The sequence below is a fragment of the Heterodontus francisci genome, chromosome 35 (genome assembly GCF_036365525.1).
Source record: "Heterodontus francisci isolate sHetFra1 chromosome 35, sHetFra1.hap1, whole genome shotgun sequence".
Classification (NCBI taxonomy): Eukaryota; Metazoa; Chordata; class Chondrichthyes; order Heterodontiformes; family Heterodontidae; genus Heterodontus; species Heterodontus francisci.
The window spans coordinates 52,189,169-52,210,243 of record NC_090405.1 but is presented as its reverse complement, the minus strand read 5'-3'; the positions used below and the strand labels follow the sequence as shown (position 1 = coordinate 52,210,243).

Sequence of the window (21,075 nt, the reverse complement as noted above, 5' to 3'; positions counted from 1 at the left end):
TCTCTGATCCAAACCAGTCCAGGTGATTGCGCGGACCAAGTCTTGTCTGTGAAGACACTTACTTCAATATGATATGATCTCTGACCCAGTCAGGAACTATTGCAACTCCTTCTTGAAGACGTGTAGTGAATCCGCACCCACTTACCAGGCATTAACACGTTCCAGAGGCTCACTACTCTCAAGAAAAAGAATGACAATGTCCATTCTATTCCTACTTGTGCGTCATTTAAGATATACAGGTTCAACGTTGATGGTATTCACCGAATGTTGACTTGTTTACAATCTGTTGCTGTTCAGTGTCCAAACAATGACATGTAATGTGAAGGGCTAACATTCCACCAATCGCTGAGTCTAAGATTCAAAACTGTAACACCAGCAATTCTAGCGACAGAAAAGTAGTGGAAAAAAGGATTTATTTGAAGGTGTAGAAGATATTGGACAACCACATAAGAAGGATGGTCACTTAACCAAGAACCATAAAAGCTGTGGAACGAAAAAGTCAAAGCCTCAACAGAAGCACAGAAATAAAGGCTGCATCGAAATAAACAACCAGATTTCTGTCCATTGCACTCGTTAAGTTTTCATCAGAATTACTGTCCTGTTCCAATCAATAGTAAACCTAAATAAAAGCCAAGTAGCATTAATGTTCAATTAGTAGAAATTTTCTGTCAGCCAGTGCTGCCTGTAGAAGAATCGAGAGAGGTGGTGATGAGTGAGAGCTGGGTGTATTCAGCTTACATATAGACTGAGATGTTAGTGCAACCTGCACCACTTAACTGCTGCACAATGCAGGAAGAGATTCAGTGAACTTCTTATTCCACTGACAGCGCATCACGTATATGGCTCAATACCACAGCAGGCAAGGCATTATCCCCTTATCCTCCAGAAAAGCTCAAAAATGTTTTTAGCATGGTAGAAGTTTATGGCACACAAAGAGGCCCCTCATATCTGTGTAGAGGGAGTGATGTCAGATTGCCGTGTGGGTGTTGCTGGGAGTGAGGTCAGATTGCTGTGCGGGCGTTGCTGGGAGTGAGGTCAGATTGCCGTGCGGGCGTTGCTGGGAGTGAGGTCAGATTGCCGTGTGGGCGTTGCTGGGAGTGAGGTCAGATTGCCGTGTGGGCGTTGCTGGGAGTGAGGTCAGATTGCCGCGCAGCGGTTGCTGAGTCTGTGCGGTTTGGAGGTTTTGAATTTCGCGGCTGCCGGCGGCCCGGGAATGGCGGCGTCCGGCCACTGGTTTGGCTTCGGGTTTAATCGATTCGGGCAGATTGTTAACCGGAGGGAGAGCGAAGCGGACGGGATGTTACTGGAGCCCCGCAGGGTGACTGCCTGCAGTCCGGGGAAAACCGAGGGCTGGGCCTCGGGCAGTGAGGGAGCTGAGACGGACAGTGAGGAGAGAGGCGGCAGCAGGCCTTGCCCGGTGGAGAGCTCCCTGGTTATAAAGATTAGTCCCGCCTGGAGTCACACTGCGAATCTAACTGGTTAGTACAGGTGAGGGGGCGTGTCCCTGAGGGGGGGGGGTGGGGGTGTGGCCGTGTCCTCCAGGTGAGGGGGGGAGGGGGTGGCCTTGTCCCCCAGGTGAGGGGGGTGGGGGGGGTTGGCCGTGTCCCCCAGGTGAGGGGGGTGGGGTTGGCCGTGTCCCCCAGGTGAGGGGGCGGGGGGGGGGCGGCCGTGTCCCCCAGGTGAGGGGGCGGGGGGGGTTGGCCGTGTCCCCCAGGTGAGGGGGGTGGGGTTGGCCGTGTCCCCCAGGGGTGGGGGGGGGTGGCCGTGTCCCCCAGGTGAGGGGGCGGGGGGGGGGTGGCCATGTCCCCCGGGGGAGGGGGTGGCCGTGTCCCCCAGGTGAGGGGGCGGGGGGTGTGGCCGTCCCCCAGGTGAGGGGAGGGGGGGTGTGGCCGTGTCCTCCAGGTGAGGGGGTGGGGGGGGTGGCCTTGTCCCGCAGGTGAGGGGGTGGGGGGTGTGGCCGTGTCCTCCAGGTGAGGGGGGGAGGGGGTGGCCTTGTCCCCCGGGTGGGGGGGGTTGGCCGTGTCCCCCAGGTGAGAGGGGTGGGGTTGGCCGTGTCCCGCAGGTGAGGGGGCGGGGGGGGGCGGCCGTGTCCCCCAGGTGAGGGGGCGGGGGGGGTTGGCAGTGTCCCCCAGGTGAGGGGGGTGGGGTTGGCCGTGTCCCCCAGGTGAGGGGGTGGGGGGGGGGTGGCCGTGTCCCCCAGGTGAGGGGGCGGGGGGGGTGTGGCCATGTCCCCCGGGGGAGGGGGTGGCCGTGTCCCCCAGGTGAGGGGGCGGGGGGTGTGGCCGTGTCCTCCAGGTGAGGGGGCGGGGGGGGTGGCCTTGTCCCGCAGGTGGGGGGTGTGGCCGTGTACTCCAGGTGAGGGGGCGGGGGGGGTGGCCTAGTCCCGCAGGTGAGGGGGCGGGGGGGGGGGGCGGCCGTGTCCCCCAGGTGAGGGGGCGGGGGGGGGGGTGGCCGTGTCCCCCAGGTGAGGGGGGTGGGGTTGGCCGTGTCCCCCAGGTGAGGGGACGGCCGTGTCCCCCAGGTGAGGGGGCGGGGGGGGGGGGGGGGTGGCCGTGTCCCCCAGGTGAGGGGGCGGGGGGGTGTGGCCATGTCCCCCGGGGGAGGGGGTGGCCGTGTCCCCCAGGTGAGGGGGCGGGGGGGTGTGGCCGTGTCCCCCAGGTGAGGGGGCGGGGGGGTGTGGCCGTGTCCCCCAGGTGAGGGGACGGCCGTGTCCCCCAGGTGAGGGGGCGGGGGGGGGGGGGGGGTGGCCGTGTCCCCCAGGTCAGGGGGCGTGGCCGTGTCCCCCAGGTGAGGGGGCGGGGGGGGTTGGCCGTGTCCCCCAGGTGAGGGGGGTGGGGTTGGCCGTGTCCCCCAGGTGAGGGGGTGGGGGGGGGGTGGCCGTGTCCCCCAGGTGATGGGGCGGGGGGGTGTGGCCGTGTCCCCCGGGGGAGGGAGTGGCCGTGTCCCCCAGGTGAGGGGGCGGGGGGTGTGGCCGTGTCCCCCAGGTGAGGGGAGGGGGGACGGCCGTGTCCCCCATGTGAGGGGGCGGGGGGGGGGTGGCCGTGTCCCCCAGGTGCGTGGGCGTGGCCGTGTCCCCCAGGTGAGGGGAGGGGGGACGGCCGTGTCCCCCAGGTGAGGGGACGGGCGTGTCCCCCAGGTGAGGGGCGGGGGGGTGGCCGTGTCCCCCAGGTGAGGGGATGGCCGTGTCCCCCAGGTGAGGGGGTGGAGGGGGGATGGCCGTGTCCTCCAGGTGAGGGGGCGGGGGATGGCCGTGTCCCCCAGGTGAGGGGGCGGGGTGGGGGGGCGGCCGTGTCCCCCAGGTGAGGGGGCGGGGGGGGGGTGGCCGTGTCCCCCAGGTGAGGGGGGTGGGGGTGGCCGTGTCCCCCAGGTGAGGGGGGTGGGGTTGGCCGTGTCCCCTAGGTGAGGGGGCGGGGGGGGGGGTGGCTGTGTCCCCCAGGTGAGGGGGCAGGGGGGTGTGGCCGTGTCCCCCGGGGGAGGTGGTGGCCGTGTCCCCCAGGTGAGGGGGCGGGGGGTGTGGCCGTGTCCCCCAGGTGAGGGGAGGGGGGACGGCCGTGTCCCCCAGGTGAGGGGGCGGGGGGGGTGGCCGTGTCCCCCAGGTGAGGGCGTGGCCGTGTCCCCCAGGTGAGGGGGCGTGGCCGTGTCCCCCAGGTGCGGGGAGGGGGGACGGCCGTGTCCCCCAGGTGAGGGGACGGCCGTGTCCCCCAGGTGAGGGGGCGGGGGGGGGGTGGCCGTGTCCCCCAGGTGAGGGGAGGGGGGACGGCCGTGTCCCCCAGGTGAGGGGACGGGCGTGTCCCCCAGGTGAGGGGCCGGGGGGTGGCCGTGTCCCCCAGGTGAGGGGGCGGGGGGGGATGGCCGTGTCCCCCAAGTGAGGGGGCGGGGGGGGATGGCCGTGTCCCCCAAGTGAGGGGGCGGGGGGTGGCCGTGTCCCCCAGGTGAGGGGGCGGGGGGGTGGCCGTGTCCCCCAAGTGAGGGGGCGGGGTGTGGCTGTGTCTCCCAGGTGAGGGGGCGGGGGGGTGGCCGTGTCCCCCAGGTAAGGGGGGGAAGCCGTGAGTTCCACGTGAGGGGCGAGACCATGAGTCCCCAGTGAGGGAGCGACTGAGTCCCAGGTGAGGGGAGTGTGTCCTATGTGAGGAGGGCGTGTCCAACGTGAGTGGGAATTTCAGGTGAGTGTCCACCCTTTAGATGAGTGTGACCACTCAGGTGAGTAAATATGCAATTGAGTTGGAGATGCTCTCCACAGATGCTGCCAGTCCTGCTCAGTATTTCCAGCACTTCCTGTTTTTAGTTCAGATTTCCAGTATCCGCAGTATTTTGCTTTTATCTGAGTGTACGCGTGTCTCAGGTAAGTGGGCAAGAACGTGGCAGATGAATTCTATTGTAGGGAAGTGTGAAGTTAACCATTTTGGAAGGAAAGATAGAAAAGCAGAATTTTTTTTAAATGGTGAGTAACTGTATTTAGAGGAACCTAAGTGGATTGTACACGAATCACATTTTATTGCAAGGGGTGGGAGTACAAGCGTAAAGAAGCCTAGCTATGTTTTTGGGTTTGGTGAGACTACACTTGGAGTACCATGTGCAGTTTTGGTCTCTTTGCCTAAGGAAGGACATACTTGCTCTGTCTTTTGCACTCATAATGGGCTCTGCCATCATTTTGGATGGCCTCCTCCTTTGGTTAGCTTTTAATTGTCCACCACCATTCATAACTAGATGTAGTAGGACTGCAGAGCTTTGATCTGATCTGTCGGTTGTGAGATCGCGTAGCTCTGGCGTCGCACCTCATTTTCAGGTACACCTGATTCTGCTTCTGGCATACTCTTCATTGAACCAGGGTTGGTAGCTTGGATTGATGGTACTGGTTGAGTGAGGGATGTGCTAGACCATGAGTTTACAGATTGTGGTTGAATACAATTTTGCTGCTGCTGATGGCCCACAGTTGCTCATGGATGTCCAGTTGTGAGTTGCTAGATCAGTTCAGAATCTGTCTCATTTAGCATGGTGGTCGTGCAACACAACATGATAGAGAGCATCCTCAAATGAAGACAGGACTTTGTGTCCAAAGGACTGTTTCATAGCCAAATGCATTTACAACTGATAGATTGGTGAGAATGCGGTCAAATAGGATTTTTCCCTCCTGTTGGTTCTCTTAACACCTGCTGCAAACTAGTCCGGTAGCTATCTCCTTCAAGGCTTGGCCAGTAGTGGTGCTACTGAGCCAGTCTCGGTGATAGACATTGAAGTCACCCAGAGTACATTAGGTGTCCTTGCTACACTTGATATTTCCTCCAAGTAGTGTTCAACATGGAGGAGTACTGATCCAACTGAGGGAGGGCAGTAGATGGTAATCAGCAGGAGGTTTTCTGGCCTGTGTTTGATCTGATGCCATGAGACTTCATAGGGACTGGATTCGATGTTGAGGACTCCCAGGGCAACTGCCTCCCAGCTATATTACTGTGCCATCTGATGAGTCTGCCCTGCCAGTGGGACAGGACATACCTAGGGATGGTGTTTTTACTCCATATCCCTTGATACGCATAACTAACAAAATCCATCAGTTTCAGTCTTGAAATAGCTTGTCAAAACTCACTGTTTCCTGCATCTCAGAATTTGCAGCACAAAAGTCTGTTTGGCAAATTGCACCTGTGTTAGAAAGAGCAGTGCTTCTATCAAGATGAAGTATGGCCCTTTGAACAGAGTATCTGGGACCAGTACCTTCAGGAGAGGAAAAAGTACAGGTTTATTGATTTGTATCACTGAGTAATTTTATGGTCCGTTCTACTCAAATCAAAATAAAGCCCACAGAACAAGTTCCATCTCATTGACTTTGTTTCAGTTTTGTTTCAGATGATGGATCTGTTTATATCTGTGGTTTTGTTGGTGATCGCCCTTGGCATCAGGTGTGCATTCATAGCCAAGGCCATCAAGGTTGCACAGACATCCTGTCCTCTGAGAAATACTTGCTAATGTTGTGGCAGGACAGAGTGGAATGCCGGGATATCCAAACTCTCTGTACTGGAGGGACTACGGCTGATGTGACTTGGATGAAGCAGTTGAAGGAGGGGGAGAGGCCGAATGCAGGTACAGTAAATTAAAATGCAATGTAGAGCCTTCACCCCCACCCTAATCCTATTGTTCCACTCCTTTGTTTTTTTAACCCCACATGTTTTGCCCTCCCAGGCTATTGATTCCTTATTGTGTATGTTTGCACAGGTGCCAGTACCTTTCCAGTACTTGCCCACATGACAGTGTCAGTTGGAGGTGGGGATTGCAACTGAGCCTGATTGTCCCGCATCCACATATACCCTTCTAGATACAGTTACAGGATTTGATGCAGGGACCCTGACTGATTTTATTTTCTAACCGTGCCTAGTTTTTCTTTTCTGTTACAGGCAATAAAATTGAAGTCAATTGTAATACCCCCAACCAGCTGAGATCAACTCACTCAGCACAAATGGGATTGAGCTTTCCAGCCTGTGTAGCTGAGCTGTTTATTATTGTAACCAGCTGAGCTATTAGACTCTTGTAGCCAGAGCTTCTTGTCTTGTACCTAAATTTTTCTAAGTGTCTTGAATTTTCAAATGGGTATCTCACATTAAAAGTTATTAACATTTAGTTAGTCTAGTGGAGAGATTTGAGGTGGAATGTTGGTCATTGGAATTGGATGGTGCTGATTCACACCTTCATGTAACCTCTCAAGTTTATTTCATTGAAGTAATAAACATCTGTTAATGCTTACATCACAGGTGCTTGCAGTACGGCTGTCAGAGACTTGCTGCTCCTTGTGTCTTTTGCCGTCTGTTCATGACCTTTAAACTTTTGTTGTGTTGCCTGAGCTTAGGATTGAAAATTATTACATCATCATCAAAAAAGAGGCAGGCCTGTCCCAGCGTCTGTAGTGAATGAAGCCCCTGTATTAAAGTGATACTGTATAATCGAGCTGTTAATTTTGTTTTCTCTCTCTTTTCTGTGGGGAGGTGACTGGCCTCCATAGTGACATAACTGAAATCAGGATTTGATAACTGGAAGATCGCAGGTGCAGACCTTTGCCCTGTCATTTGTAATAAAGCATTTGACGGAGCAGTTCTTAAGTAATTCACTGATAAAATTGTGACCCTTAGCACAGTTAGTGAATAACATTGCCTTACAACAATCATACTAGCTAAATTGTTTGAGTGTTTCTAAATAAAACTCAATGGTAAGTGAGTGCTTTCTGACTAGATTGATATTCATAGGTATAGTGCATGTCAGGACACGGGGGAAAAACAGTTTATTTATTCAGAACTAACGTAGTATGATGTGTATATTTCTGTCATTATTCCTGTAGCTGTAAACTGGGTACACTGTACTGCAGCCAGCAGAAAATCCTGCAGCTCAGGACAACATTTAAACTCTATTTGTGGTAGAGGAGTTGGTATTCACTTCCTTATAATCTCATAGTACAGCAGCTGTATAAACATGCTCAACAATGAACTTGATTCTGCTGTACAAATGTTGTAATATCCTACACAGTTCATACTGCAGAGTTGGCCTTCCTATAGTGAGTAAACACAATTAAATAGGAGCTTTTGAGTAGAGGGAGCACTGAGCGGTGATGTGTATCTACCTCAATGTAAATCATAGTATATGAGTTAAAGTTCTCCTCTGATTACACATGGTGTAGGACTGATTTATGCATCAACATTAATTTACCCATTGAAAAGAAAATTGAAGCTGACTGATGTAGCTTGCTGGTTAGATGCTTGGCTGAGGTTGACAGGTCTTGTAGCCCTGACAGTCTCTGATTCTATTCCAAGATGGTAGGGGTGCTGCACTTCGCCTCGCTGCCCCTAAATTAAGAAGCAGGAGCAAAACCAGAACATGCTGGGAAAATGTGGCAGATCTCTCAGTATCTTTAAAGAGAATACCCAATACCTTAACTTTGTTTTACAATTGCTGACAGACTTATGCATTTTCAGTTTTATTATGTGTTAAGAATAAGAATTGCTGGATAGTGATCAAGAGTGGGAACTTGGGCTGAGTTACTACTGTCGAGCCCAGGGTCACAAAGGCCATCAGAAGCACGTCCAGATTAATTTGTTAATTCAGCAGACCCGGAATCTTGGGTCTTCTCTAAATGACTCAGTGCTGCCTTATGTAATTCCTTTAATTACCAGGGAATGGTGGAGGTAAAACACTTACTTTCTCTTTCTCTCTCTCTTTTCCCCCCACTCAGCACTTCCACTGGTCCCTGATGGTTATGTTAATACAGCTCCTCCATTTTATAAACCATTGTCACCACAGCTTTGTGCAAGAAAGCTGGTACTTGGCACTGAGCATGCTCTCCTACTGAGCTTTGATTGGACAGTGTATTCCTGGGGCTCAGGACGGTAAGATTTATCCTTTAATTATGTGTACGCTGTTTTATAATTGAGCCATGTTGTGGATTGTGACCTCAATGTATACAGTCATTAAAGGATCCAGTAGTAATGAAACTGTTGGCTTGAATCTAGTCACTTGAGAATGTATTTTTGTATCTGTTCCCAAGGGACCAGTGTGGCACCCACATGAGTTAAAATACTGTTTGTCACCTCAATTTGAACACAGCCAGATGGTGAAAGTCTCCTCTCTCATTGCTGCTCATAACAGGCTAATGCAAAATAATCTCCTAATGTGGCTCAGTGTCAATTTTGTCTCTTGGGCAGTTTTACTACATTAATGGTGCTACATAAATGCATGTTGTTGTCTTGGATATTAAAGTTTCAAATTCAGTGGTAGTGACTAGATTTTCTGAAAATTGTCCTGGTCATTGAATAAAACTTCCCATTTACTTCATTTTGATTTTATTATCTTTAAAATCAGTTCTGCTTTATCTTTCAAACCATTATTTCAATTCCTCATTACTCCAGATTTCATTCTCGATGCTATCTGATTGAATATTAATTATTTTTTTCTGTGCATTAAGTACTCAGTACTATTTGACCGGGATCATTTTGACAGGACCTCTGGAAACCTGGTCATACCCTGATCTCAGCAGCAGTGGCATACAAATTGGACAAAGATTAGCAGAGGACTGTGTAGTTTTGACTGTAGCAAGCTTAAAAGTAGCTATCTCACAATAATTTCACATCTGAAATATGCTGATAACATGACATAAACTGCCTATAATTATGGTTGATCACGACCAGGACAGCTGGACGTTACCATTGGGATTACTACCCTTGGGCCAGGGTTCCACTCCTGTGGAATTAATATCCACTTAATATCCTTTTGGAAAATGCACGCATTTTGGCAGGATTAGACTTGGCTGTACCTGCTGACATTCGTTATCCAGACTCGCACATGAAAAGTGGCCACAGGTAAGGTGCTGGAGGGCAGTGACCACCAGTAGCAAAGTATAGCAGCAACTTCAAGAGGGGAGAGAGGATATTGCAAAAAGGATTTTAAAAATTGATTTTCTTTCAGTTAGTAAAATGTTTGGTGTTGACGTGGAGCTGATTTGGCATCCCTGCACATGTCATCTTTTAAAATGCCATTGATGACATCCTGTGGTAAATCTGATAGAATACACATCTCTCCCCTCCATTCTCTCAGCTATTTCAACCCTACTTTTTAAACGCTTCCACTCTTCTAATTCTTCCACCTTTAAAAGCATCCTCAGCATTTACTTTTTCTACTATGTTGTTAGTCGCCTAACACTCCCACTACTGTTGTCTGTTTCTCCTCTGTGAAGCCTCTTGGGACATTTACTTTGTTGAAGGTATAAAGAACTTGAGGTTGTTGTAAATATCTAACAATGCTTATTTTTCCGTAATGTGTTATTTTTACAGGCATGGTCAGTTAGGACATGGTAGCGTTGAAGATGAAGCAGAGCCACGTATTGTGGAGGCATTACATGGGCTGGCAATGGCTGAAGTAGCAGCTGGGACCTGGCATTCCGTGAGTGCAAGTGGTAAGGTTCGTCACTGCAACACCAACTTATTTGCAGTTATATTTGCAGATTCTGATATTCCCCTAATACACAATTCTCCAAAACTGTATCTGCTGCCATACTGAAGGAAAATGATTGTGTGGCGTTTATCTTCTCCGTCGGGAAACTTCATCAATATCCTCACTAAAATAAAAGCAAAACACTGCCGATGCTAGAAATCTGAAATAAAAACAGAAAGTGCTGGAAATACTCAGCAGGTCTGGCAACATCTGTGGAGAGAGAAGCACGGTTAATGTTTCAGGTCTGTGACCTTTGCCAGTTGTGATGAAAGGTCACAAACCTGAAAAGTTAACACTGTTTCTCTCTCTCCACAGATGCTGCCTGACCTGCTGAGTATTTCCAGCACTTTCTGTTTTTATTTCAATATCCCCACTACTGCCTCTGATAAAGTGTACTTTTCCCCATGCCCAGATGGCAGACCCTCTTGTTAATTGTATGTTAATTGTTTAATTGTATTCAGTTGATGGACATTAACTGAGGATTCACTTGTGCTCATATATAGGAGCAGAATGAAACTGTGGTTGTTGGGTTAGGAGGTGTATGTCTGCAATGTGCACCTCTGTAAATAAATGCTTATATGTGTGTAGAGATTAGGCTCCAGTTTCAGTCTTCACCGTCTGACTATCTGAGATAGAACACCTGTAACATTTAGTAGGCTGTGCCAAAATAGCTTTTCCTCCAGTTTCTCCTCCTTGCCTTTCCTGCAAGCACTACCTGCGCCTTGGTACCTTGTCCAAGTGGGTATTCTTTGTGAGCCTAGACATTGAGTGACAGCAGGTTACTCATCTAAAGAAGGCATCACAGCTGAGCCTGATCTTGTCCTTATCTGAATGTCGAGAGGTAGACATTTTATAGCAGTAATCTCAAGATCGCGATCAGGAGTAGAAACCCTGGCTCCTTTTCCCTCAGGGATCCATCTGGTGACTTTACTAGGATCAGCTAACTTGGGACAGAGCAAGGATTGACCAGTATACAACACTTGGCATTTAATCCAATGATAACAGTTTCTAAAAGTAATTTGTAAAGGACCCATTATGTACCATAGAGTGAGGTACCACTCTCTCAATAACTGAGAAACCACAGGAATCTAAAGCAGAACTATTATAATAGCTAGATGTTTACCAACATCTGCCATCAGTTAAATATACAAGTCTGGTTTAGCAATGTATTTAATGATAACGTGATTAGACCTTGTGTTTTCTTTTCTAAAATCATTAGCAGCTGGAGACCTGTATGTGTGGGGATGGAATGAGTCTGGGCAGTTGGGACTACCAACAAAATCGCATTCAGTAGCGACGCATCAGAAACCCTGTCAGCTGGAGGGGCTCTCCGGAGAGGGTAAGGAGATTTAAACTGTTGTGTTGCTCTCAAAAGTAAGAATGTTTTCAACAAGAACGCATAGGATTTGTCCATACCATGCTATATATTCTGTATATTACATTGGTACTATGCACCCTAGATAAATACTGTTGTGTAGTGCAACCGAAAAAAAATGTTTGTTCTGTGTGTGGTGCAGAGACTGGCTCGGTCCCTTTACTAATTTTGAACAGCTAGTTATTTCACGCAAGCAGGTATATTTTACTACTTTGCTAATGTCATTGATAAAGTCAGTGTGAGCTCTTCACTAACAGATGGAGGAAAATATTATCTCTGATTGTTTCATATTCCCCTTTCCCTCCCAGTGTAGCTGAAGTGACCTTTCTGTGAGGTGGTATACTCATTTTGCAGTGTGAAAACTTTGTGCGTATAGGTTTCCCATTACATAAAATTACCATGCAGAAATGTGGTGTATGTTCATTAAGCCTTATGTGACCTTTTAATAATAAAAGAAACAATATGTTGTTAATTGTACTTTTCGTTGAAACTGTTCCTTAAAACCTTCTAACACAGCAGCTTAGAAAGAGTTTACACTGTTTATCATGGAATGGTCAGCACCATGAATTACTTTTTTTATCATGATAACAAGGGATTTAGCAGAACAAATAGTTTTTTTTTTCAGCAAACTGCATTTTAATTATGTCAGTTCACAGTATTATCTTTTTTTCCAGCATTCTTCTCTCTGCTGAAGATTTTTGTAGGGATACTGTTTCTTGTGTGCCTGTTGCCCTTCGGCACCTTACCTGAGTGATTATTCTTGAGCTTAAGCAGTACATTTCAGCAGTTTGGTTGTGTGATGCATCACAGCTGAGCCTGATCCTGCCCTCATCTGATGTGGGCATGTGCATTTCCAGCAGGGGTTGCTTGATCGAATCCAGGAATCTTCCTCTTCCCAAACATAGGAACACTGAGAGCAATTGTAGCCTCCCTACTACTGTTGCATTAGCTAACTTAATCAATTGACTGTCAATGCTAAAACCTCTCTGACCCATATGGTTCAGCTACTTGCTGCCTTACCCAACCAAGCCATCCATGTCCAACTGTCCAACAGATTTTAATATCTGCTAACCTAGATCCATCATGCCCCTTTACATTACAGGATTGCCTCCAACGGTAGGTGCAGCATCTGAGGCAGTCACTGTTGCCATTGGAAGTAGCAAAACTCCTCCAGGATGGTGATTTCTCTCTGCTTTGGACCAAAGGTTCGCAACAACATTTGTTATTGTGCCAGCCCTTTTAAGTCAAATTGTGGGTGGGCTGAGCTCTCAGCATGTCTCGACACAACAATAATGTGGCAATATGGTTTTCCCGCAGATGCTGCAAAGTTTTACACTAACTGCATGTGAGAGATTAGCACGTGGAGAATAGTGCTAATATTATTTAGAACAACTACATATTTGTGATACTAATAGTCATGTAGTTGTTATAGAATCTGCTCCATCATAGAAATGAGACAGATTGAGCATCATTGGGAACTGGCAAATTACTCTTATGTGTTTTCATTTGATGTGGTTCAGTAACATTAACTGGGCATCACTTTTAATGTAAGCAGTTATTTTATTTTAAACAGCAATAAATATTCAGTGTTTGTAAGGGTTGGCTGGTGTTTGCATGTTGATGTTGAGCTTAATCTCTAACTTTAATTTTGCACACAGGCACACCGACCCTGAGTGCTGCATGTGACATGATTATAAAATCCACAAATAAAGAAGCAGCCGGGGAAGATCTGAATGTGTTCATCTCAATCCAAGCATTTCCTGCACTGGTGGATTTACCAGAGGAGTTGGAAGTCAGCAAGGTCAGCTGTGGGTCACGACATACTGCGGCCATCACCAGTACGTATCAAGAGGCATGGAGAGACAGTAGACTGGTTTTATTGAGAATGGTAGACCAGTCTGAACTGAACTTTTTTTTTTTGATAGTTTCCTCAGTGTGTAACCCACTGAGCTCCGTTGTATAATTAGTCACTTTAAAGTTGTGTTGATGTAGAATTTTAATATTAGAAGTGATGGGTCTTAGCTGTAGAGCTGAGATTTTAGATTGTGACTGTATCAGAGGTCTTTGCTCTCTTTAAGTCTATTCCCACCCTTAATCACATAGCGTTCCTCAGTGGACAAGTTAAAGAATCTATCTGAATAATAGATCCATGGACTTTTGCTGCCATTCCTTGGCCAGAAAGAGTGCTTTCCTCAATCCAGTTTGCCCTGTTCCTTCCATACTGTCCAGATGAGATGGTAAACTCTAGCTGTGGAGGGTTCTTGATGTCATTCCTGACTGAGATTTGGGTCTCCTGTAATATATTTACCAGATTGTCGTTTTGAAGATAACATGATTTCAGTTTCACACACCATTAATAGTGAGCAGAAAATCTATCCCAAAAAGAGAAAGCTGAAAATTAGAAATAAGAACATAAGAAACAGGCACAGGAATAGGCCATACAGCCTCTCTAGCCTGCTCCACCATTCAATAAGATCATGGCTAATCTGATCTTGGCCTCAACTCCATCTTCCTGCCTGTTCCCCAAAACCCTGACTCCCTGTAGTTCAAAAATTTGTCTAATTCGGCCTTGAATATCTTCAATGACCCAGTCTCCACAACTCTCTGGGGTAGAGAATTCCAAAGATTAGCGACTCTCAGAGAGAAGAAATTCCTCCTCATCTCAGTCTTAAATAGGAGACCTCTTATTCTGGAACTTTGTCCCCTAAATTCAACCACAAGGGGAAACATCCTCTCAGTGTCTACCCTGTCAATCCCCCTCAGAATTTTCTATGTTTCAATAAGATCACCTCTCATTCTATTGAACTCCAAGGAGTGTAGGTCCAACCTGCTCAACCTTTCCTCATAAGACAATTCCTTCATTCCAGGAGTTAAACTGAGTGAAATTGAAAACAGCGTGCTAGAAATACATAACAGGACTGAAATGAGAAAACCTAATTAATGTTCGGAAATTAACCTGTCTTCAGAAGCTGACACGCTCTGTGTTTCTGGCACTATTGTGTCTGTTGTAAACAGTAGCAGCAATTTCAGTAAAGCTCCTGGGTCTTGTTATTTGAGTACACTGTCTAGGAATTTCTACAGAATAAATCAAGGAACATTAATCTGATTATTAAAAAGAAAAGTTGATTTATTTTCATTTCTTTTAAGATGTGGAGGTGTTGGTTATCGAAATTATTACGATCTTTGATGATTTCATCACTAGCAAACCTTAGAACTTGAACTGCCGTTTGACCATCTATATATGTGTGGACTTGGCAAAATATGGCATAGTCTTCCCATTTTATGTCTGTGTGTTCCTAAGTAACTTTGACATTACTTTAGTGTTGACTATTAAACCTTGTTATTTTCCCTCTTTTCCAGAGGGAGGTAAGCTCTTCACCTGGGGCTGGGGTAAGTATTAATCAAATAGACTCTTGATTTGAACAAGTTTTAGTGTTTTTGATTCTGTTGGTGGTATTCTCTGGACTAGAAGATTGAGAGTTTGAGCCCTTATCTAGCCTGCCACTCGTGTAGTACTGAGTTGTATTGTTTTAAATGCTTTCTTTCGAATCAGTTCCTGTTTACTGTTCTGACATATGTTGAAGATGCCCTGGCACTATTTAATGAATGTGCAGCTCTCCTTGTGTCCTTCAGCCCAACCATCGCCAAATCAAATGGACTAATTGTTATTCATCTCAGTGGTGGATTGTGGGATGTTTCTGGTGTAAAATGTCAGCTGTATTTTCCTACATAACAGTTACTATACTTCAAAAACAATTTCTGAGTGAAGCACCTTGAGACTCCATTGTGATGTGGTGCTGTATGGATGCAAGTATACAAGTTCCACAGTAAGTTTTACAGATTATTTGTTTACATTTTCCAGGTAACTATGGACAACTTGGCCATGGACAAGCTGATAGTTCTGATCTTCCAAGGCTTGTTGAGTACTTCACACAAAACCATCTTTCTGTTCTTGATGTTGTCTGTGGACCGTGGAACACTTTTGTGTTTGCACAACAGGAAGAACTTTAAACCTTGGATGAATTGTGTTCTCAGAATCACTGGAATATGGGTTTTTAAGATCATATGAAAAATCAGCACAGTGGCTTAGTGAGTAATTGTGTCGTACTGAACCATATTAACTGGAATCGTTGGTTTTGATTCCTAATCGGTGCTCATGAGTTCGGAAGGGCACAAAGTGGGCTATGTATCCTGCTACTGTGTTGTTTTTGGGTGGCCTGTATTTGAAACTGCACTTGTCCAGATGTCTGATGCAGGCAGGATTGTGATTCCTTCTGTGGAAAAAATTAGTTTGACAATTTTTATCTTGACTTTTGAGAAGAATGGCCATAGGGGTGACCCTGCACGAGTTTGCACTTCCAGGAAGAGGAAATTTCCCAAACATAAAACTTTGCATCAGTATCAGAACAACATTACTGATATGAAGCAACTCATTAGGATCAGAAGATGCTTCTAAAAGACAACAATATTTTGGAGCCTTTGTTAACTTCTTGGTTCCTATTGATGCAGCAGGCATTGCGTACAGGTCAGATTACCTGCCAGACCGTTCCCTTTCACATGTATGCTGTTGTAATATTCCAACTCTGTCTACTCTCATTTCCTCACTATCCATCCCTCCATCTTGCCTCATCTCTTTTCAAAAGCATCCTCAAAACCTATCTGTTCAACTTGCCTTTATTTCTATCCCAGCTCTTAATGTCTGACCCCTATTGCACAATATTAAAATTAAGTATTTTATAACAATAGAAATACATACAGTTATAATTAAAACTAAACTAATACAATTTACAATTTATATAGATGATTTGGAGTTCGGGACCACGTGTAGGGTGTCAAAGTTTGCAGATGACACTAAGATGAGTGGCAGAGCAAAATGTGCAGATGACTGTGAAACTTTGCAGAGGAACATAGATACATTGAGTGAGTGGGCAAAGGTCTGGCAGATGGAATACAATGTTAATAAATGTGAAGTCATTCATTTCGGTAGGAGTAACAGTAAAAAGGATTATTACTTGAATGGTAAAAAGTTGCAGCATGCTGCTATGCAGAGGGACCTAGGTGTCCTTGTGCATGAATCGCAGAAGGTTGGTCTGCAGGTACAGCAAGTAATTAGGAAGGCAAATGGAATTTTGTCCTTCATTGCTAAAGGGATTGAGTTTAAAAGCAGAGAGGTTATGTTGCAGCTCTATAAGGTACTGGTGAGGCCGCACCTGGAGTACTGTGTGCAGTTTTGGTCTCCTTACTTGAGAAAGGATATACTGGCACTGGAGAGGGTGCAGAGGAGGTTCACTAGGTTGATTCCAGAGTTGAGGGGGTTGGCTTATGAGGAGATACTGAGTAGATTGGGATTATATTCATTGGAGTTCAGAAGAATGAGGGGGGATCTTATAGAAACATATAAAATCATGAAGGGAATAGATAAGATACAAGTAGAGAGGATGTTTCCACTGGCAGGTGAAGCTAGGACAAGAGGGCATAGCCTCAAGATTAGCGGGAGCAGATTTAGGACTGAATTAAGAAGGAACTTCTTCACCCAGAGGGTTGTTAATCTATGGAATTCCTTGCCCAGTGAAGTAGTTGACGCTTCTTCAGTAAACGTCTTTAAAGCTAAGGTAGATATCTTTTTGAACAATAAAGGAATACGGTGGGAGCGCGGGTAAGTGGATCTGAGTCCACGAAAAGATCAGCCATGATCTTATTGAATGGCGGAGCAGGCTCGAGGATCCGGACGGCCTACTCCTGCTCCTAGTTCTTATGAAATTCATTTTTGGTTGACTTATTAAAAAGTTTTAACTTTTCTGCAGATTAGTTTGTAAGCATATTTATAGAGATGATGATGGTTTGTGGGCTGAATCCATTCTTTGAGCTCTTTTTACCCAGCCTGTGGACTGCAGCGGTTCAAAAAGCTGGTTCACCACCATCTTCTCAAGGGCAATTGGGGATGGGCAAAAAATGCTGGCATTGCCAGCGATGCCCATGTTCCATGAAATGAATTTTAAAAACTCCTTCCTTCTCTGTTTGTGCACAATGCTGACTTTACTGACAGCCCAAAGCTTGTGCCATTTTCACATCCGATACTGGATTTTGTAACAGTTATTCAACTGGTGTGTAGATTTAATTGCCCCTGACTCCTGCTAAAGAAATCCCTGAGATTAGATGGTGCCATAGTCTGCGTCTGCTGCGAATGTACAAGGGTGGGTTTTGCCGCCTTCCTCTATCAACATATGTGATGATTAGTCCTTGCCTTGTGCATGTTTGAGTATTTGAAGCTTTTCTTCCATTGTTTGATGTTGACAGATTGAGCATGGGTGGTAATATGCTGCATTTATTGCTTGGTTCTTGATCCTGTTACCTTTTAATTTGTGGTTGACCTGGAGTACTGGGCTGAAATACTGTACTCCAGGATTGGACCAGTGTTGGCTTTGTACAGTCTGAAGAAAATTCTCAGGCTGTGTCACACCTCATTCCACAGAGGACTCAAGTTTGTCCCACTCTGACTGACAGGTGGTGATGTCAGCAGTGTGTTGTGTGAAAACCATATTCCTCTGGAATGTTATGCCGCTGAACTCACTCCGTTTTCTGATCTTGACAGTGAGTCCTCAAACCCGTTCCTTGTACTTTTTTTCCTTTTGCAAAACAGCACATAATAATTTCGGTCTGTATTCTGAGTTCTTATTGAAAGATCACAGATCTAAAACGTTAACTCTTTCTCGCTCCACACATGCTGCCTGACCTGCTGAGTATTTCCAGCATCTACTGTTTGTTTGGAGTTGGGATATTCTTCATTGCCATGCTCATTCCTCCAGATTATCCATGCATCTCTGATGCTTATCTGAATCAAGGCTGGTGGAAGCAGATTCAACAGGGAATTTGACATATACATGAATGGGAAAACTTGCAGGCCTAGGGGCAAGAGTGGGATGAGGTGAATTGCTGTTTCAAAGAGCTGGCACAGGCATGATAGCCAAATGATTCTGAAGCTGAGTTCATGGAGGGCAAAGAGAGAGAGCAAGTCCTATCCTCAGTTCAGGTGTTAAACGTCATTGACGAAAATCAGGAACTGGCATTCCCACCATTCAGCAAAACCTAGTGGAAATTGTTCCTTTTGATGCCAATTGTGTGATTTGCCAGGAAATTCAATATCCATTGGGCACAGTCACTAGGAATGTTGTTAAACTATGGCAAAGTCTTTTCCACATCCAGGAACATCATCATGCACTCTTCATAAAGGCTTGGAGGATATTTTCTGACAGTTGTAGCAAATTGTCACTAGCGGTGCTTCTCCTCCTGAACCCTGGCCTGAGTTGAAGATACAATGGGATGACTTTTCCCAGCAGCTTAGCAGGCTGGCAATCAGTAGGATCTGTGTCTGATTTGCAGACCATTATGAACAATTCACTTTATGCTTCCAGCAGTTTGAGAATTAGCCCAGCGTCAACAATTTGCTGAGTTTCACAGCTGCCATGGCCATTGTCTCCCAAGTGCTTTCCTGACCATACAGTTGGTGATGGCTCCAGGAGATGATACATTCTCTCTGTAACAATTAGCTGGGCCAAGAAAGTTGTGTCTGATTGCAATCCATTATCCTCTAGGATTTTTGCAGGGGCTGTATTTGGAGTTTGGAACAATTCTGGTTGTGTTGAGATGTAATTGGTGCATTTCCTTGTCCCAGCTGTCATTGAATTCTTTGATTTGGTTTGATGTGGCAAGGTGATACTTGCAGAATTCGGCTTTCTCCCAGACTCTGTCTGCACTATAACCCAAGGTATACAGCATCAGTGTGTTCAGTAGCAATACAAATCTGAGAATCTTTTGGCATTGGCTTTGAGAAGTTGTCAGCTTCCAGACTGTTTGTTCACCATTTAGCCTAAGTTAGCTGATGTCAGTGGGGGTAATACATTTTGTAGAATATGGAGGGTGAGGGGGAATTTAATGGAAAATAAGAGAAGGAAATTAGACTTCTGAAACATTTTTAGTGGCTAAAACTGATGAGCTGTACAGTGAGTGCTTAGGATGAAAATACTTTTATTCACAGTAAAAATGAGTTTGTCATTGGAAGCATTCTAACCACAAAATATAAACCTGATCATTTTTGAGACATGATTACTTTGAATACTGTAACTCTGGCTTTAAAAATTGATGCTGTGATATAGATTAAAAATTTCCAGTTAAAGATCTGCTCCTCCCACCCCACAAATTAAAGACAGTCAGTTGCTGGAATCAAGAGAACGTTGATCTTTTCCACACGGCCAAAAGTTGCAGGGGAGGTCATGTGACTTTTCCCATCACAGATGATCTGCAATTATTTTACAGGACAATCTTAAAGGAACTGAAAGGCAAATAAAAGTTCATCACAATCTATAGCGGAGGAAATCTGAAACTTGAACTATTTTAACTTTTAATAATTGCTATGTATAGCAATTCGTCATGATGTGGCAAGGTGATATTGCTCCTCTTGGCCCCACCATAAAAGTTATTTTGTGGCATTTTGAGCCCCTGCTTAGGCTGCACAACGCCTGCCACAAATGGATGGAAAGAATGCAGCACATGCTCCATATCGACCTCAAAATGGTGATTGGAGGTTCAGGTGTGTCATATGATGTGCATATCACCAGAGATATGTCAAATAGGCAGGCACTCCAACCCAACCCCACCATAACTGTGTTCTTCTTCAGTCAATAGATATAATTGAATCAGGGTACCAGCTTAAATTGGACAGTAAGTGTTCTATTTTCAGGCTGCTACTGGGCAGAGAGTGTTTAAAAAAATCAGCTTTGTGTCCTGACAGGTAACCAACCACACATGGACATGGACATTTTTCTGCAGAGACTAATTACAATTCCTGAAGTGTTGGCCCAATACTGTTTAATGAGCACACACCAGAAATGGAATCTGGTCCTTTGTTGAATTTAGATTTGGTATTTACAATAGCATTCCATTTCTCAAAAACCACATATCTGATTTAGTGCTCCCACTCAGTTTATAGATGTGATTAAGTTGGGTTTCAGCTAAAATGTGTGTTACTGAAAGCAGAAGAGCCATTACATTCTGTTTACTGTACCTCACAAAGTCAGGTGACCTGGAGACGACGTGCTGAAATTCTGAGAGATTCACAGTCCCATCTTTATCAATATCGGATTCTTCCAAAATCTGGGTGATGCAGTAAGTATATTTAGAATATTTTTTAAAGTATAGGGTCAGACATGACCCATGACACTGTTAGTGGCAAAACCTAGTTATGTAATACTGGATTTTTCCAACCTAGAACTTGAAATTTATAGCTAGCAACAGTTAACCTGAATGTGTTCGTTTTGCCCAATGGCCTTAAAGGAACACACCAGGTTAGTATCTAAACATCACAATCATGCTGCAGCCCTCAAACAGCTAATCAGTGAACAAGAAGCTAGTACTTTAAATGTACTGATGGTTGGTGTTTTATTCACAGAATAAACGATTACTTACACATTGAATGCAAGCTGTATTTTGTCTTTAATCCTAATATTTGTTACTTGCCACTGGTCAAAAAGATGGGATGGTCTGAATCTCCCACAACCACTGTCCATGTTACTAGGCTTGTTACGTTATACAAAAGAGTCAAATCTAACCACAGGCAAGGTCACACACTTGTGATTTTCATATGGAAATGGATAAATCCCAGAATGGCATATAAATTAAATAAAACAAATACCATAACTCCATAGAATGGAATTTGACATCAGTAACACAAAATCTGGGTC

General features: G+C 46.0%; 2 protein-coding genes across 4 annotated transcripts in view; one reads left to right on the top strand and one right to left on the bottom strand.

Moving 5' to 3' along the window:
• The first annotated feature begins 1,141 nt into the window (after positions 1-1,141).
• On the top strand, positions 1,142-21,014 carry rccd1 (RCC1 domain-containing like). The gene is made up of 8 exons (XM_068015587.1): positions 1,142-1,478; positions 5,842-6,075; positions 8,210-8,363; positions 9,804-9,925; positions 11,183-11,302; positions 12,997-13,176; positions 14,699-14,728; positions 15,201-21,014. The coding sequence occupies exons 1-8, from the start codon at positions 1,214-1,216 to the stop codon at positions 15,347-15,349; spliced, it is 1,254 nt and encodes a 417-aa protein (XP_067871688.1). The 5' UTR covers positions 1,142-1,213; the 3' UTR covers positions 15,350-21,014.
• The window catches only part of LOC137350700 (calcium and integrin-binding protein 1-like), a 15,610-nt gene continuing 13,881 nt past the window's right edge, over positions 19,347-21,075 (bottom strand). For all 3 annotated transcript variants that reach the window (XM_068015591.1, XM_068015590.1, XM_068015592.1), the window contains exons 7-8: positions 20,400-20,488; positions 19,347-19,667 (exon numbers count right to left, since the gene is read on the bottom strand). In XM_068015591.1, the coding sequence (XP_067871692.1) occupies positions 19,646-19,667; positions 20,400-20,488 (111 nt within the window). In that variant the 3' untranslated portion in view covers positions 19,347-19,645. The remainder of the gene's footprint in view (positions 19,668-20,399; positions 20,489-21,075) is intronic.

Excerpts from the sequence above, each read along its gene's own strand:
- rccd1 (XM_068015587.1), top strand. The coding sequence starts at position 1,214 with ATGGCGGCGTCCGGCCACTGGTTTGGCTTCGGGTTTAATCGATTCGGG. Across the intron at positions 8,364-9,803 it reads TATTCCTGGGGCTCAGGACG|GCATGGTCAGTTAGGACATG; the intron begins GTAAGATTTATC and ends TTATTTTTACAG. Across the intron at positions 14,729-15,200 it reads GCTCTTCACCTGGGGCTGGG|GTAACTATGGACAACTTGGC; the intron begins GTAAGTATTAAT and ends TACATTTTCCAG.